Here is a 19784-nt window from a genome sequence, read left to right on the forward strand (position 1 = left end):
GAACCTCCATGGTGCCACTGAGCGAAGCACCGTCCCCACACAATGCTCCCCGGACCCCTGTCATGGCTGCTCACTGCTCACCAAGGGTGATGGGTTAAAAGCAGAGGACACATGTAAATTCCATTTACATTTACGGCATTTATCAGACGCCCTTATCCAGAGTGACTTACAATCAGTAGTTACAGGAACAGTCCCCCCCTGGAGCAACTTAGGGTTAAGTGTCTTGCTCAAGGACAGAATGGTAGTAAGTGGGATTTGAACCTGGGTCTTCTGGTTCACAGGCGAGTGTGTTACCCACTAGGCTACTACCAGTACAATGACAATCACTTCACTTTTCACTTTTTTTCTTTCACTTCACTTGATTCTACCGAATAGGTGAGCAAGGTAACCTGGTAAATGGTCTGTGTTTTTTTTTTGTATTCTAGAACACTTATTGTAAATTACATTAAATGCTTACATTAAAAACCTGTAATGTAAAAGGTCCTTTTTCATTTCAGTGTTCCTTTTAACACCATCTTTTCAGCCAGACATGCCTGAAAGGCCTGATGTTCAAGTGACTGGTATTGAAGGGAATGGGACTGACGGGACGGTTTACAGGGTTGCGTGTCCCCAAGGCAGATAGAGGCAAAGTCAGGCTGCCTGTGAACATGGTGGAAAGGACAACCCCCCCCCCACCCCCTACACTCATGGCTCTATTTGTGTCCACCAAAGAGCGAGTGAGCCTGTTTGGTGAAGGTTGGGGTGGATTATTGATCGTGGACCAACCTTTAGCGGCTTAAGTCCCAGCGAGAGTGTATGATTTATTCAGGTGAAGAGCGCGAGTCCGCTGCGGCACATCAGAGGCAAATGCAGCTGACTGCAGGATATGTTGTGACACTTAAAAACCCTGTGGCAGGAAGTTGCACAGCAGCAATGCGTTGGTGCTGTCAGACGCAGGAGAAAGCTGCTAGTGTGCATTTACACATTTTCCTTATTCTGTATTGCTTCTTCCGAAATCTCTCTGTCAATCACAGTCTGGACTCACGCTAGTCTGGTGCGTCCACCTCATGGCGGTGAGGCTATGGCTGTTCTCCCCCCCATGTCTCCGCTTTCACTCTGCTGGCGAGAGAATGGGGTTGTTTGAAGGCCTTGGCAGATGTCCAGCCGAGCCGCAGGAGAGGAGAGACCCGTGGTGAACCTCAGATGCCTTCTCAGACTTCATCTATTGTACACGGCTCAGCGAAATCATGCACTTTCGTAACAAAAAAAAGGAGAGTGCTGCTGGCCATCGATGTCCTGTTTTCTTTTAGTTGTCAATAAAATAGGCAGCTTTGGCTCACGTAATACAGTCAATCAAACCCTCAGTCCAAGCCTCTCTTTAGGATTTATGTCAATTAAATTTATGTAATTAAATAAATGACATAATGAAAATAATGTGCAGTGTATAGCAAACGTTTCATATGCTGAAACGTTCTAATGTGCTGTGTAAATATGGGTGCATAGGTTTTATTTTACATACGCATTTTTTTATTAATTTCCTTTTCCTCTTTATCCATTATTAAGCTTGTTTGAACCAGTTCTGTTTAATCATTGAGTTTATGGAAGTCAACCAATATTTTTCTGGGTAAATCATCATTTTCAATAATAAAATTCATCAGTCTACATAATTACTACAATTTTTAAAATTAGTATGATGCACCTAATGCACATCACTGTTTGAACCACGCACGACACCACTTGCAACATGTCGCATGCATTATGAGATAGTCAGCAAGCCTAATTAAGATGGATTAAGCTGGGGACAGGATTGAAGGGCGCTGCTGTACTGTAGAGAAGACTGAAATTAACCAGGTCAGGGAGTTCAAACTGTCCTGCAGATCAAATTATTCAATTTAGAACAGCAGCTAATGTATTCATAAAGTATGTTTTTTATCATAGTGTTACATAATTAATAACAGGGTTTAATAACAGGTACAGCGTGTTGATTGAGACATTTTATTTGATTGGTCACTTGGCAGCTGGGTTGTTCTGCCAATGAAAATAAGTCAGTGTGACATGGCGTTGTGTGACCTCATCAGCTCAGACAAAAGTATTGTGTAGCTGGATAGAAGTGATGATGTCATTTGAATCTTGAAGGTGAAACTAATGTTTTTTTTTTGTGTGTGTGTGTGGAGACACCCCTCATGCGTCTTTGAAACACGGTTTCACGGTTTTTATTTTTATCTCCTTCCTGTCATATTTCCTCCCTCACTCACCTCTGCCACACGTGCCCTGAATCCCTGTAGGGTTGACGCCCTCGGCGCACTCTGACATAGGCTCTGGTTTGGGGTGGCCTCCTCATTAGCCTGCCTCACCTCTGCAGTATATTCATGCACTGTGTCCCACAGGGACGTCGTGCCGCTTGCATCCTAGAAAAGCCTTCTGAGTTGGACCTTTCCACAACAAAAGCAGCCTGTCAGAGGAGCTCTCAGCCACGACCCAGGCAGATTTTTCCCTATTCACACATTCAAGAAGCCATCTGCACTAATCTGTCATTAAGCTCCTGAAGCTGGAGATTTTGAAGAAGCTGCTGCCACGTGAACCTTTCAGACACTGGCATCTTCTACTTCCTGGTTCCGGTGGCACTGTGAAGTGCCCCTTTTAGTATTTTTCTTCTTTTTTTTGTGTGTTAATTATGCATTTTGCATACTGCATTGTGTCATGTGGCAGCCACAGTGTTACCACAGAACTGTCAATGTCAGCAGAAAAACACACCTGCACATGAACAGAAGGCATGTTTGGCATATTCAGTAGAACATTTTGGTTAAAACACATCAAAAAGCTTTCATTTTTGGGATATGTGATTATTACTGGAGAATTCCATCCAAATGCCACAATTGAATCTTATTGCTTGTAGTATAGAGGAGTTGTGCCAAGAGCCTGGGGAATGTTGATAGAATTCTGAAATCTGAAATGTTCTCAGCTGGGTAGATATTAAATGTCAGAACTTTTTGTTTCATTATTTTTTTTATGAACCATGTAGTCATGCTAGATGTCATATACTGTATACACATAAAATGTATAAAAGTGTGACGTAGGGCATCCATCTTTCTGGATCTCACAGATTGTGGATTGGATGGGCATCTGAGCAGTGTTCTAATGTGGGGGCCAAGTCTTGAAAAAGTACTGCTGAAAGGATGGTCCTGGTCTGAAACAATCTTTACATACAATGGGGAAATAAATATTTGATCCCCTGCTGCTTTTGTTTGCCCACTTACAAAGAAATGATCAATTTCAATGGTAGGTTTATTTGAACAGTGAGGGACTGAACAATAGCGATAAATGCATTTCAAAGTAGTTATAAATTAATTATCATTTTCATGAATGAAATAAGTATTTGATCCATTTTATAATGGTGCAGTTGTCCTGTCCTCTTGGCAGAAAAACACCTCCTTGTTTGACGGTTGAGACGGTGTTCTTGGAGTCGTAGGGAGCATTCCTCCTCCTCCAAACACAGCGAGTTGAGTTGATGCCAAAGAGCTTGATTGTGGTCTCATCTCACCCCAACACTTTCACCCAGACCTTCTCTGAATCATTTAGATGTTCAGTGGCAAACCTGTACATGTACTTTCTTGAGCAGAGAAACGAAATATGTCCTCTGCTTTTAACCCATCGCCCTTGGTGAGCAGGCGCTTGGGGAGCAGTGCGGGGACTCATCCTTGTAAAGGATGAGTAGCTCCAATGTCAGTTGAGAAGCTCCTGATGTCTACTCCTCACCTGTATAAAATAGAAATCTTGCTGATGGATACTTGTTTCATTCATGAAAATGCATCTTTTTAAAAATGCAACCTTTTTCTTTTCAGGTAAACCTACCATTTAAAAGTGATAAAATAATTATTTACCCTACAGTAGGAGTAAAAATGTCAAATGTTCACAAATCCTGAAACCAAAGTTTACTTTGCATTATTCACAAAGCATTATGTGAATGGCTGGATAGATAATAGTTTCATAATTATAAGGCAATTCATAGAACCGTACAGTATCTTGTTTCAAGTCATGAGTGGAGTACTTGAGGCTGGGGTGTGGATTTGGCATGGCCTATATTACTCTCTCTGGATTGGTCTCCTGGTCAGGTAGGCAATGTTCATAAGTGGGTCAGTGTTCATTTGTATTACAGTGGAGGGCCTATTTAAAATCCCACACGACGGCATTGACAAATCATACTGCAAGCAGTTCATCTGCTGCATGTTGAATGATGAATGGCTGCTGCTGATGATGCCATTTAACTTTTTTTTTTTTTTTTACTTTGACCAAATTCAAACAAATGCATTTACAATGTTTAACCTGCCAAGTTATTGGAGACACGTCAGATACAGTCAAATACATTTATTTAGGTTGCAGCCCTAATTAAATCACATTCAATGGCAGATGCACAGATCAGTTACCGATTCATTGTTCTGCTTTTACAACATAATTTGATATGTCTAATAATTCACACTAATACCCCACCTATTTGTACCCAGCATCACTTTACCCTTGATCCTTCTCCGTGTCTATTCCGGTCTGCTCCACCCTCTGAGCTGGGCTCCCGGTGAGACACTAATTGCAGTTCTGTCAGAGGTGTGTAATTATGGCCTCATGCTCCAGCCTTAATGGATATGAAACACAGCACTCCCCGTGCATCACAGCACCACCCTTATTGTTTAGGGAGAGTGAGGAAGAGACAGCCTGAGGAGGAGGACAGAAATGGAGAGCGAGAGTTGTGCTATTGTCCCCAGCAAATAAATAAATAAAGTGCACGCTGTTAAAACTGCCCGATTTATTTATTTATTTATTTAATGAAGGTTATTTTTAATCTGCAAGGTGCCACCGTGTACCATGTTAAAAGAGGATTTTACTAGGACACAGAGAGTGGAAATGGGGCTGAAAGACAGTTCATATTAACTTGCTGTATAATACTCTGTTCAAATCAGGTCATGAAACATTTAAGGTATGTAGTATATGTATGTATGTATGTTTTTTTAAATTTTGTGTGTGTATGGGTGAGCACGTACATCAGTCTTCCACATCTTATGGTTCGCGCATTCTCAAACTGCAAAAATGCACAAAATGTGCCAAAATATACAGTAACTTGCTCAAACTGCTGCTATGAACGAAGACAAAATTCTTCTCAACACAATTTTTTTTTAAGCCTTTACCTGACACTTATATCATGTTAATATTTGGATAAATTGAATATACATTTGAAAAGGTTCATATGTTCATAAGTAAAGAGTGCAAGGTACACCGAAACTATTATTGTACAGAGCTAAGAAAACAGTTCAACATCACTATAAATACAGTAAATACTATAAATACTATACAGTATGTACTGTAATAAAATGTATGCCAAATAACAATATAAAGTGTAGCGGTAGAAAATGGCATCTGTTGATCTCTTTCACAGTTCCGTTTGGGAGGATAAAAAAAAAAAAAAAACCTTTAACTAGTTTCACATCTGCCTTAGACGTTTGCAGTGACATTGTACAAAGCAGCAGTGACTGTGAAAATGAGTTGGGCAGGATGCTGCTTTATTTATGTAGAGCATTTTCTACCACCACAGTGACCGTAGTTAGGAACACAGAGGGCCGTCTCACACACACGCTCTTGATTTCATTTCACATTTCCAGTATTTTTGTATAATGGCAATTGGTTCACTGCAGTTATAACATTTATCTATATGCTTGAGAATTATTATATTTTATAATTAATATTTTATCAGTATACTAATTATACCGGAACATTCCTTTCAGCATCAAATAATATGTAATATGTGTGTAATGTGTGTCATGCCTAAAAGAACACTTTTGCTTTGCTTCTCACTGCCTGGTTTAGAAATAGAACTGGATCTTTAATTAAACAAATGAAGAAAACAGGAAGATGAGTGGAGCGTCTGTATTCTAGTCAGTGGAGACCGAACCTGAATCCACAGAACCGAGATGAAAACAGTGTTACCATAGAAACCTGTAATAGCTTTCACACTCATGCTCACCCGAGATGGTTTCCAAAACTGATTACAGCAGAAGCTGGTATGGTCAGACTGTACCTCTCAAACAAAATGCCCGCCAGGGCCGCAGCGAGATGAGATCCATTCATTAACACGAGTGTGCAAAACCCCCGACTCCAAACCCACTTGGTTACACTCGGGCCCTGGTGAAGATAAACAACGCAAGGGTGTTCACCAGAAAATGAAACAATTACGGGAGCATTTTAAAGCACAAGTTCAATGTCACTCATACAGTGAACAAAACAGAAACTCCCGTTACTGTTACTCAAATGCACGGCGCTGATCAGAAGGGAACTAATTCGAGTTGGAATTAACACAGCAACGTTTGACTTTGAATGAACTTAGTCATTTGTTATTTTGTGCTGTATTGAGAGAATCTGGGCTGTGCGGCGAGGGGAGGAAGCCTCCCGCCTGATGTACTGCCGCTGCAGCAGAGCTACAAAGTTAAGAGATAAGACGCTAGTCAATGGAAAGTAGGGCAAAACGAATGATGACAGTGTGGAGTGTCCCCTGCGCTCGACCTGTTACTGCCACCTAGTGTGTAGGAACATGTTGCTGTTCATACCAGGCTGTTCACAGCCTTTATTTCATTGTTCTTTGAAATATTGTAGCTCATGAACTTTTTTTGAGGGGTGATTTTGAGTCATAATCAGAAAACCAAATGTCAAATTTCATGTACTTGATGGAACACTGTTCTGTCATTGTTCTGTCACCCACTGTTAAACAGTCTGTTACTGAACAGTTCGTATTTTTCCCTGTTCTCATATGGATAGAAAAGGGGTGACTATAGTGCCACTAATGATATTTTGCTTTTATTACCAGTCTTATTGGAATAAATATAGCACACCAGATCTTTGAAAATACTTTTATAGTTTATTGTGCTTGCTTCACCTTTACTCCGCTTTCTACCTGCTTTATAATGTACAGTAGGATGAGCAGTAGCTTTACCTTGGTCGGCCTGACTGGCTGCACTAATTGAATTAAGGCTGTTTGCTTCTACTTCGTTTCAACTACATAAATGCTAAATCAATATCATCAGTGAAACGTGGTTATTTATTTAATAGCTCTCTCTCAGGGAAAGGTTATTGATCTTTTGTCCAGTGAATTGCTGTGAATGGGGCACTAAATAAAGAGGCTTTTAAGGTCTTTTATACCAGTGAGGTGATCCCACTCTTCTTTTCTGTTGTGAACTTAATCATTAAAGACAATTAAGGACAATGAGGATTATGATTAGAGGTAGTGCTGCACGATTAATCGAATCGCAATCGTAATCGCGATGTCAGTCTGTGCGATTACATGAACGCAAAAAGCTGCGATTTAAATGATTAGTACATGGATTGGATCGGCAACATATCGGATCTCTCTCATTCTCTCAAAGTTTGCGAGCTGACTGAAGTCTCACTTCAGTCGGATGTTACGTGTTTGGTCACATGACTCGTGGGTCGACGTTGCATGACGCGCTGCATCGTACGTCAACGTCGCCGCCATATTGCGATAGGCACTGCTGTTTCGTGAAGCATAAACATGTCTATGGAGAGTAGTGCATAAAAATGCCTCACTCTTGTGCTGCTTAGGGCTGTACAAACTGCTGTACGCTCCGAACCTGATCCCGGGGGATTACATTTCATAGGTTAGGCTGGACAATTGTTTTGAATATATTTGGCCATTATAAAATCCCGTTTTATAAGTCTTAACCTTAGCTAAGCTAGGCTAAGCTAGCGAAGCTATGCATTCCTGTGTTCAAGTCAGCCTCCAAACAACGTTTGGCTAAACATAGGCCTAAACAGGCATAGGCTGTTTAGTTAACTTTTCTCAAACTTTGAAGGTTTCCTAAAGAAATTCACCTCAGTTTACAAATCTTAACCTTAGCTAAGCTAGCAAAGCTATGCATCCCTGTGTTCAAGTCAGCCTCCAAACAACGTTTTGGTTAAACGTAAGTACTATAATACAGGATTTTATAATGGCCAAATATTATCAAAACAGTTGTTTAGCCTTACCAGGGTTTGTCGTTCGACAGTAATGTTAAGAGTTTTTTGTGATTATTTAATCTTAGTAGAATATTGTATTTTGAAAGCACTGGGCATTTCAAATTGTTATAAGTAGTTTGTATGTTTCACTTTGAAATTAAACATTTCACTATTAGTAATTTGTATGCGACTTTTCATTTTCATTGATATACAAGCATGTGCCATTTATCATATCGCAATCGCATATCGCAATATTGATCTCAATAATCACAATATGTCTTTTTTCCCCAAACCGTGCAGCCCTAATTAGAGGTGGTCATAGATTAATCTAGATTAATCTCACTGTAATCTTGGAATTAATATAGATTAATCTAGATTCTAGATAAATCTACATTAATCTAGATTAAAATGGCTCATTTGAAATCTGCCAAAGGCATTCAGAATATGTGTGCTACCCAAATAATGACTAAAAGTAAGTCTTTGAGAACGGGTTTCTCAAGCCAGGTGGCGCATTAGACCAGGGGCTCATCTCCTGTTTCCAAAATGCATCACAAACTGCTTAAGAAAGCTGTTCTACTATGATAATTGGTGATGAAAATAAACTATGTTCAATAAGATGTACTTGTGTTTACCAACTGTTTATTCAGTTAAATAGCTGCATCCATGTTACCACGTCACGTTTGAAGTGATAATTTCAAGTTCGAAGACTCGTTCTCGCCTACTACAGTGCAATTCGGCTAGGTATACATCCGCGCTAAAATATCAAGGTGAAAGTCATCATAGTGTAGCGGTTCTTCTTCTGCGTTGTGTAACTTTTTGATTTTGTTTCTTGAACCACAAATGATGATCTGACAGCCAAGAGATTTTCTGTGCAAAGTGTATTCTGTACAAAAAGCAAGGTCGCGTCAGAACATTGCGTCACACATCGTAGCTTTCTGCACCTCTCTCTACAATATACAGTATTAAAAGAACATACAAAATATTCACAAAATAACACACGTGCAAAATATTCCTAATATGTACATAAATTAAAATGAAAGAAATAACTTTTTGCACACAAACCCCACGCACCTCTCACACCTCACGCCATGTGTCCAAGAGACCTGAACCGGGTCTCAAAAACAAAATAAAAGTCTTTAGAAAATAAGAAAATGAAATACACAAGAAAGAAGAAATATACTTATAAATCTAGTGTAATCATTTAACTCCGGCACAATAGCTTGCATAGTATAGACCCAGCTCCCAACACAACTTTGTGAATAGATTAACGGCGATATTTTTTTTATCGCCCGATAAGAGTCTCACATTAACGCAGCACGTTAACGCCGATAACGGCCCACCACTAATTATGATTGAACTGAGAGATTTTTGGCTTTTAAAAAAATATTTGAGTTGCATGTGAAGCACTAAGAACAGCACAGTGGTGCAGTGATTAGTGCTGCTGTCTTGTGTCCAGGATACCTGAGTTTTGGCCTGGATGGAGCTAGTTTGCTAGATGCCCCAGTTTTTGTACCACTGGTGAGCTTTGAATGCTTAATGCTCCTTGCAGTCGAGGATAACAAGATCATATATTTACATAGATGTATTGTTTGTTTAGGCTTAGAACCAGGTCAAAGGTACCAAATAGTATATCTAATTCAATGTGACAAGCACGGTTGGGAATACAGCGTCGATGCCTTGGGTTAATTTCTGCAGTTCAGCTATGTCACTTTAGGGGGCGACATCATACTACTAATTTCCATCTCAAATAGACTGCCTGAAAATAAAATCGCACCTTAGGTGATTTTTGCAATGCATGTGATTTTTGAATGTGATTTAAACCTGATGTGACACATCTGGACTTGAACCAGATTCCCTTGTGAGGTGGTAATCTATGAGATTTGTAACTGGTGAATACCCCCCTCCTCCCCTCCCCTTCCTTTCTGAGCTTTACAAATGTGGTACTCACTTTGTCACATCTGCAATCAAGAAGTGCTAAAGTGTCCTCAGCGGGTTGAGTTACCTGATGGGGCCTTCAGGCTGTGGAGAGACGTGACTTTCAGTGCATGTGACTTTCAGGATCATTTCCGTGTTTTTTTTTTTTTTTTTTGCACAATTAATTACAATTACGGATTTGGTCTGCACAATATGTTCATTGTCAGGCTAATAAAATGATTCATACTTTTAATCCCTTTTTTCCTGGCATCTGCAGATCTTAAAATTAGGCAGTGAAAATACAGGAACATTTGGGATTTCATATGAAAGAGCATAGCACATCGTTTTGTATCATGTATACATTCCTTTTTAATCCTTTAATTAGTCACTTCACACTATGCACACTATAGTTTTTACTTCTTAAACATATTCTTAAAACACACATTTATGGTATCTTTCCCTCTGTCTCTCTAGCTGTAGCTTTCTCTTTCCCCCAATTTTGCATGCAGATGTTCAGTGAAGCACTGGTGTTTTGACCATGCGGATTTCCATTGTAAAAGAAAAATATTTTCCTATGTGTCGTACTTTTTTCTGATGTTGTGCTCCACTGGTCAGTCAGGTATGCAGACGCTTTCTCAGCATGTCTGTGAATGGAAGAGCGATCCACAGATTTCCATCTTGTATTTTTCATATTTCTATACAAGGCTTTGTCACCGCAGGTATCCAGTAATGTAATGCTTATTATTTGATGTCAGGAAAATAACTAAAACATTTAGCAACTGGTCATTGTGAGATATGATGACTACTGAAAGCTTTCAGTAGTCATCATTAAAGTGGATTTGGTATAGGTAGCAATGTCTTTGGCAACTAATAACTTATCTCACTCATGCCCCACCTATTCCTGTGTTTTCCTGGGTTTAATACAACCCAAATACAATTCCAGAACGTTAGAGCAGCGTGGAAACTGATAACTAACATTTGAAGATGGTTATTAATTCTGATAGTTTTGTTTGGTTGCCTCAGTATCTGGTAGCAGCACGAAAACTGATGTCCTGGGTGGTGCAGATTTTTTTTATTCAGTTCACACTATTTCATGACATGACGCAATCCCTTATTTTTCCCCTGTGAAAATGTATTTGGGTCCTTCTGCCCCCCCCCCCCCCCCCCCCAATGTGGTTTAAATCCCTTTCCGTGTGATGGTGCTTTTTTGTAATCTTCCATGCCGTTTTACAGCAGGTCTGGAACTTTAACTGTTTTCCCGGCTTGTCTGGCTCATCGCTGTCTCCCGTTTTCCGCCCTCTCTTTACAGACATGGATGACTGGCTATGTGTGGGGCCCAGCTAAGGGCCTCTGTCGCCCCACCGTTCACAGCCCCCTGGCACCCTCGCTAGCATGTACCGGAGGAACGGCCTGTCGGATGGTGCCAGCATCACCTCGGCCACTTCAGAGGTATCACAAAGTGATAACTACATCTCATAATCAAGGCAGTTCCAAACATTATCAATTACATCATAATGACGTTGCTTGGTGGCAAAATGACTGTGGCTGCCTGATATGAGTACAGCACTGCTCCAGGTAGGAGTAATAATCATCTCATTAACGTAGAAATATTTATGAGATGCACCATGGTGCATTGCAGTGCATCGAGATATTGAATCAAATTGTTGACATGATAATCGGAATCAAATTGTATCGAGAGACCATTGAAGGTTCAACCTGTACAGTGCAGTAGTCATTAATAAATTTCTCATTCACGCAAGTGTCCAGGGTCCGAATGGAGATGTTAATTTACCACTTCTTTCCTGGGTTTGTGGGTAATTCAGACGAGACCTGGATCACAATCTCAAAGGCTGGGCAATAGGTACCAGTATTGCGGTAACTGCAGTATTTGGCATATATTGCATCATCACTTGCAGTCATCGGGGGCAGTATTTTTAGTTATTGCAGAATAATTGTGCAGAATAATTGTTTTGTCTAATGCAATTGTTTATGATCAAATTCCGTTTTTTTAAATGTTGTAATTGTAATTTTACATTTATTTATATTATTTTACAACATATTGATATTTTATTACAGTAATTGTCTGCTGTTTGTAGTTATGAGACTATCCTTGGCCTTCCCAAGATTAGTTTATCCTGTTGCTTCTGTTGGAAACATGGATTGTACCATTTGCTCTATTAACTGGCATTTTTCCAGCCGTGTCTCACCAAACCCTGAGAGCAAGGTCACTAAGCTGAGTCAGATAAATGCTGTTGACCTCTTCGCCCTTAAAATCAACACTGTGTAACCCTGTGTTTGCTTCTGCCCCTTTCACGCCAGAGGTCCATCCCACAAATCCCTCTCTTCTCTTTCTCTACATCCTAATGATGTGTCTTTCTTGTTCTATATTTTCTGTTTTTACAAGAGAAGAGACTTGAAAGTGTTGTTAGTCTCGGGAAACCTAAAGCGATGGTTCTCCTTGCACGAGGTGTATTCTCCACTTTTAAATCACACGATACAGAGGATTTTTAGGGCCGTGCACAGCAGCATGCTTTTTATCATCTCTCTACAAACGTGATTTTCTTCCCCTCTGCTCTGCCGGGACCTTGTCTGGCCAGAGGCAGTGGCAGGAGGAGCTCTGTAGAAGAGTCTCCCCTGCAGCTGAAGTGACTGTTGTCATTTAGAGAAGCAGCGGGCATGCAGTTCACAGCCACTCAATGGTTATCGCTTTTCAAATGAGCAGCCCGAACCAAATAAATGGCTCAGGGGTTCTGTGCGGTAGCAGGGCGGTGGTGCCGTTTGGCATCTGTTCACCTAACATTACTTCACTCACAAGAACCCGCACACGTGGGCCTGTGGAGTTTGGAGAGAAATTCAAGATTAATGAAAGGCTTGGCTGAGCATGAGCTTGGTTTAGCACAGTGGTGATGAGGTAGTGCCTCTGGCATCTGTCGGCCCCTGCTGACCTGCACTCATGACCTGTCTTGACCTCCTGTTACATGACTCATAACAAGGCTTTATCGCTTCCTGCTGCTTGGCCTGTGTGGTAGCAGCCAGGCCTGCTGACCATGTGCACAGGAGAAATGTGGTGAACCATGAACCTGGCTGTGATTTTACAATTACAGCATTTATCAGACGCCCTTATCCAGAGCGACTTTCAATCAGTAGTTACAGGGACAGTTCCCCCCCTGGAGCAACTTAGGGTTAAGTGTCTTGCTCAGGGACACAATGGTAGTAAGTGGGATTTGAACCTGGGTCTTCTGGTTCATAGGCGAGTGTGTTACCCACTAGGCTACTACCCCTGTGGTAGTAGCGAAATGGTATGGTAGTAGCCGAGTGACCTTAGTGGCACCTTGATGGTTCAGGTGCTATTTATCTTTCTGTGTCAAGTTCTCGTTCAGTCACTGTTATCTGTGTACCCATGTCTCTCTTTGTGTTTTCCTGATAATCCCTTCTGTCACTGTCTGTGAGATCGTGTCTTTCACACATGGCAATCAGCCCGTGTTTGTGTCTCCAGGGTAGCAGCAGCTCGGAGTCTCTGGATGGGCCGACTGTGGACTACGCAAAGAGCTACGATGCTGTTGTGTTTGACGTGCTGAAGGTGACTCCTGAGGAGTTTGCTGTGAGTTTCAAAAGAAACTAATGATGTTACAGACAAACGGTTACTTGCCCATCCAAGCATAAACAGGCATAAATCACAATTTTTTTTTTGATGCGCTACACTTACCAACATAACCCAGAAAAAAGGAATAAAGAATAAATGTCATCATCATCATCTTTCTTTTAATGTTTCTGTCTAGAGCCAGATCACACTAATGGACGCTCCCGTGTTCAAGGCTATACAGCCGGAGGTAAGATCTAATATACACCAAAATGGTTGTGTTTCTACCACTCTACACTGAAGGGGTTTTCATATGAGCTTAGCTTGTATTAGTTTCCACTGTGATTTTTGTTTTGAGGTTGTATGCTCTTGATGTGGATTGCATGCTCTAAAGATTGTTGCACTTGACCGCCCTCACATTGATGCATATGGGCTTTTATAAGAGTGCATGAAGGCTTTCAGGCACAACCCAATGGAATCATTTGCAATCACAGACTCAGACACTCAGCTCTTAAATTTTCCTTGGTTTGCAAAAATAAAATAAAAAACTTTCTCCTCCAAAAAATGGTCCAGCAGCCATACTGGGTCACTAGATTTAGGAAACCTGTTTTCCAAAAGCACGACACACAGGCTGAAATATTCCGTGAAGAGATGCAGAAGTTTCCACCTCCATAAACCCCTTTCTGCCCTCCAGTACTAGAACCTTCTGAGGTCCCTTGGAAGGCTCAGGTAGTGTGATCTGTAAGATACAGAGGACAAGCGCATAATGGGAAGTTTAAGTTATAGTTAAAGTTGGTAGGTGATGTTTATAAATGGTCCTCATTACATACAGACTAGGCGAAATAATCAGTCTGTAAACTAATGCTTTTTTTTGCTGTGCTTTAGCGTTGGTATCCCAGTAATCTGTATCCACACTTTGTAATTATGCTGTTGAATGGTTTGTTTTAGTTTCATAAATCATCAGTCTTGTTGACTTGTGAACAGGACATAAACTCAGCTTTTTAATGTTTTAATTCTGACTGTTTGCCTCCTGTGGTTTTGTGTCATATTATCAAACCGGACACTAATCATCTTAATCAGTGAACACCCCTGTACAGACTGAATTCAGATACATATGAATAGCAATAGAATTTGTCAATTTGTTTTCATTATTGGAAACAATACTTCCATGGATTTTTTTTTAGCTTTTAGGCCTAAATACACAGACAATTATTTTTACATCTGAGTGAGCACCGATGGTAATGAAAATGCCGCATGTGTGTTATAAATGTGTTACTACCTCTGTGTAACAATGCAAAATTTACTTTGTCATTAAACTTATTCACATGTTTTATTAAAACAAATATATAAATAGCTAAATCATTTAAAACAAATTCATACACACATCTATTGTGCATTCCTCACCTCTTTCTGGCCATTAGCAGTTTTTCTATTTCTATTTCTTCTTGTTAGTTTCTGGTGCTTACAATCCCAAATGGAATGACCTTGTCGTAAGAGGGAGACTGGTTCATTCCCTTTCAAGAGCGGTCCAATATGGATGATGATCACCAAACCAGTTCACCATGTGAGACATGGTACCCAGTCAGCCAAAGACCTGTAAAACTGCCCCCTTGTCTGTTAGAACAGAAATAGAGATGAATTTGTCCCCAGAAGCACAATTTAAATTACTGGATTAGGTCATTGTGGACCCATCAACATTTAGTTTTTCAACAGTCTTATAAGGGGATGACTGTGCAAAGTGTAGGCATGATGTTCTCTGTGTGAAGTTTATAACATGGCCATTGCCCCAGCAGTGACTGTATGTTTATTTAAATCACTGAGCCCTTCTGTATTCAGGAGTTTTATTGCAGCATCTCACTACAGAGGGGACCTTTTTAGCCAGCAGTTTAATAAGATGGATAAAGAGTGTCCATGTTAACCTCCTGACCTGGTCCATTGAGCATGAAATGATGGAGTGCAGCCACAGCTCTATAAAGTGTTTCAGTACTTGAGGCTTATGTTTATTGAAATTCATCAGTATTTTAATTTACTATTTGACTTTCAGAAAAATTATAGTATGTGTTTTGCTGCATTTCCTTTTCCTTTGTTTAATACTGGTGAAATAAGCACATTTTTAACATTTCTTATGTGTTTTTTTTCTCAGCTTTCAGTCTCTCTGTCTGCTGGTGATCTGATGTTTAAATTCCTTAGAGCAATCAAACTTTTAGATCACCTAATATATAATAGCAGCTGATGGCAGACCAGCATCTTTTTCCCATGTGAGACATTTCGTTAATTATTGATGGATAAATTGTTGTGCTTTGTTTGGAGAGTGTCTGGCCAGTTGGTTTCTGATGCTGGATATCCACCAGAGAAGATGTCCCACGTGATATAAACCTGTAAATAATAAGTGTCGAGGCCTGCTTTAAAAATGAGACTGAAATTCCACCTCAGTAAGCTCAGACTGGTGAGCAATTTCTGGTGAGCATTTAAGAGAGACAATTTAATCCTGAAGGAAGCCAAAAATATGTGGTGCATATTATCAAGAACAAATCTTGTACGAAACTGTCACACCAGGTATACGTGGCTAATTAATGTAAAGTAACTGGTGAAACATCTAGCTCTAAGCACATGTTAATGAAGAGATGTATCCTCATAAAACGTGGACAGATACCTTCAGGCAGATAACACCCCGTTGAATGTGCCCAGCATCACAGAGCCAAACGTTTAACAACAATCTATGTAAAAGACATAACCACCATAGGGTGAGTTAAATGTCTTATAATAAAGTATCATTGTACGTGTACATAGTGACAGTAAAAGGCGTTCTATTCTATTCTATGTGATGGTCCTTGACACTGTCGTGAAGTGGTAATGCTGTTGCTGGTGGTCTAATTGATGGTGGAGAAATACTGGAGGACTAGACACACACACACACACACACACACACTCACTTCCCCATTAAAACTTGATTTCCCTCTAAACTAATGTCTATTGGTGCTCAAGGTTGGAGCTTGATGAGTGAAAGACCTTTTCTCCAGCTACTTCTCACAATTGTAGCATCACAGATAGTCATTATTCAATTGGAGCACATTAATCTTTATTGTAAACAAAACTGTGAGAAATGCCTCCTTTAAGGTCAGATCCGTGACTTGTCACATGTCCTGGCTCCTTTTGACGTGTCTAAAAAATGACCCTCCTGTGATTGTGGTGGGCTTCAGGGGCTGTGTAATGAGCTTTCCTGGTTCAGTGTCGGAGTTGAGGATCTCGCTCAGGAGCCCACAGGAGCTCGCATCAGCCCAGGGCTTAATGGGATTCTGGTTTTGTCTCAGCTTTCTCCCTGGGAAATCCATCCATCTGTCAGGAGGTTTATTCGTCAAAGCACACAGGTGCTCCTGTGGTCTGGGAACAGCTTTGTTTACGTTCCTTTTCTCCTCTGTGATGAGTACCCTACAGGAAATGGCCAACACCTTTCCTGTGGCCAGTTTCCAATGCCTCCTGAGCAGTACTGCGTGTTTTTAATGGGAGCAAATATCTGAATGAGTAGCTCTTCCCCCATGAGAAATATCTTCATTAGATTTTCTTATGGCTGATCGTCTTACAGAGCTTCTGAAATATGTTCACTCCCAGTGTAGATTGTCATATTCAGATGATATATATCAGAATTATTTAAATTATAAATGATAAAACCAGCTTTTAATAGAACTCTAAGGCATGTTGTGTACAAGTTCAAGCTATAAGATTAGCGTCTGAACCTGGTTTTGTGTGCGGGAAAGTGACGAGCACAGCACACTGTGACACAAGGAAAATTTTTCCTCTGCTATTAACCATCGCTCTTGTTGAGCAGTGGGCAGCCATGAAAGAGAGCAGTGGGGACTGCAAAATTGCACCTCAGTGGCACCTTGGCGGTTCAGGATTCGAACCGGCAACCTTCCAATTACAGGTTGCCTTACCCGCTAGGCCAATACTGCCCCTTTTGTGTGTAGTATGTGGTCCACAACATATAGAGCACATACTGATATAATGTAAAATTATGCAGCACATTGTTCACTCACCGTCTTTCAGCACCCACTTATTCTTCTGCAGGGCTGCAGCTGCCAGAGCCTATCCTGGGACACTTAATGCAGCCAACCCAGAGCACACTGTTCCTGTTTGCATTTTAATAGCTGTCAAAAAGACCAAAAAAATTCTGAAACCCTTCAGATTTTGCATGATATACAAAGAACACTTTCCACTCTCTGTGTAAACCAAGGGTCGGTAAACAACGTTTTCACCCATGACATCACCTCACTAATTCATGTCAATATAAACATGTCAGATCACAAAGGGCAAAGGGACATGTGCATCATCCCTTTGGGATTTCTAATATTTATTTCAGCAGCTCAGCTGACCTTTGACCTTGATGTGAACAAGCAATGTGAACAAGAAAACATGTTGATTGAAAATTGACCAATTGGGTGACATTTTATAAACTGAACCACTCTGCTATTGTGCAAGACAACCACAGTGTTCCACAAAGTTCATAGAATGCCTTTTGATTTTGATTTTGTAGTGATTTTGCAGTCTCTAGTTTTTCTTTTTCTGACTGACCAGAAGAAGCAGAACCAATTCAGCAATGGAGCCATTGCCATTTAAGTGAAGATGTTACCAGGGAATAGAGGCGACCATTGCCACAGAGTTTTGAGTTTTTCTTTCTGCAGCCCAGAAACATCTGTAATAGCAATCCAGCCATGACTATGACACACTCAGGGACTTGGGAGTAGCTTCAGGGGTCTTAACAAATATTTGATTTGAAGTTAACTTTGATTATTATCTGTGGAATAAAAATGGTGAACATCTACATTATCTCTTGTTCTTTAGGAGGGATGCAGAGAGTCAACAAATCAGCCGTGTTATGGTGCCCCCACTACTGGGTGAAGTGGAGGTAGTAAAAAGGAGTGGGATTTGTTGTATATTGGAAGCTCAGTGGAAATTCCCATAAAACTGTAATGGTTGAGGGAGAACTCAGCAAGACTCTTTCTGCCAGGAGAAGGAGTGCGAGTGTGTGCGTTTGTCTGATTTAATGTAAGAGCAGGTCTGGCCTCCATGTAAGAAGGAGGCAGAGTTTTGTATGTAGAAGAAATATCATTGTAAATATAGTTTAGGTCCCATCAACAGCCTGATATGTGTCTTGAGACTGGGCTTCTTCCTTAGCATACACTCCTTCCTAGATGGGTATCTATTATAAATTGCAAAACAGAGTGATCCCCATGTTTTTGTTTTCAAGACTCCAGTACATTAGATGGACCAGCATGGTGAGAACAGGCTCTTGAGGTTATGAGTTGTCCAGCCCTCATCAAACAGGCAGTAGCAGCTTAATTTAAAGCCTGTATTGTTTATGGGCTTCTTCAACATCTCAATGTCTTGAGATCCCAGAGTTGTCATATGTAGGGTTAAAATGTATACCTTTTTTTGTCAGATTCATTAAGCCAGATGCATTCAGCTAATGTCCATGCATGAGATGCCCAGAGTGAAGAATCAAGAAGTGTATGGAACACTCTTCAAAGCACATGGAGCTTGGGCCTCCTTTCTATTCTGTAACAATCACTGCCTCAGCAGGGGAGACTTTACGCTGTACTGCTTACAATAGTGTCACAATGGCTGGACGTTGCAAAGAAGAAGGACGCATACGCATGGTGTCATGAGACAGGGGTTTAATACATAGTAGATGGAACAAGGGGAACCATCACCAAACAATGACCCGACCGCGAACAGACACGAACAGGATGGCTTTATACAATTATACACGTGTGATAACAATTAGGAAACATAATAAAACAGGACTAACTCAGGAGTAACCCCTGCTGGACTGGATCATGACAAATAGCTTAAGTAATGACACTGGTTATATTTCTTATTTCTTTCATTATTTATTTGGTTTAGAGTTAAATTTAAAAAATTAAGGAAACTTCATCTAGTCCTCATACATCTAAAAGCATGAATGATCATTTTCCTTAACAGATTGAAACTAGTGAATAGTCTGTGATGTCTGAGAATGTGTGTATTTAGGGCCTGAATTTAAGGGAAAGACTGTTTGCACTAAAGTATTAAAACAGTACAAATCATTAGTGTCCATGCATGATTTAACCTGATTATGATCCATTTGTCATCTGGGTGCTTTCTCTGTATAAATAAACCAAGGTACTCGGTTATTCATTTTTTCCACTTATTTCTGAATGGCCGGTTTAATTTGGGGCCAATTGTAGTAATCAACTCAACTAAGTATATGAGAGAGGATCTGAAAAATACTGGTTTCGGGTAAGCTCAGGACGCCAGCTCTCATTGACAATGGCAAGACGCT

General features: G+C 40.5%; 1 protein-coding gene across 3 annotated transcripts in view; it reads left to right on the top strand.

Moving 5' to 3' along the window:
* Nucleotides 1-19784, top strand: part of LOC114786117 (ras-specific guanine nucleotide-releasing factor RalGPS1) — an 83763-nt gene that overhangs the window by 6031 nt on the left and 57948 nt on the right. For all 3 annotated transcript variants that reach the window (XM_028972967.1, XM_028972969.1, XM_028972968.1), the window contains exons 2-4: nucleotides 11195-11334; nucleotides 13382-13486; nucleotides 13665-13715. In XM_028972967.1, coding sequence (XP_028828800.1) covers nucleotides 11278-11334; nucleotides 13382-13486; nucleotides 13665-13715 — 213 coding nt within the window. In that variant the 5' untranslated portion in view covers nucleotides 11195-11277. The remainder of the gene's footprint in view (nucleotides 1-11194; nucleotides 11335-13381; nucleotides 13487-13664; nucleotides 13716-19784) is intronic.

Source organism: Denticeps clupeoides, chromosome 3 (genome assembly GCF_900700375.1).
Source record: "Denticeps clupeoides chromosome 3, fDenClu1.1, whole genome shotgun sequence".
NCBI lineage: Eukaryota > Metazoa > Chordata > Actinopteri > Clupeiformes > Denticipitidae > Denticeps > Denticeps clupeoides.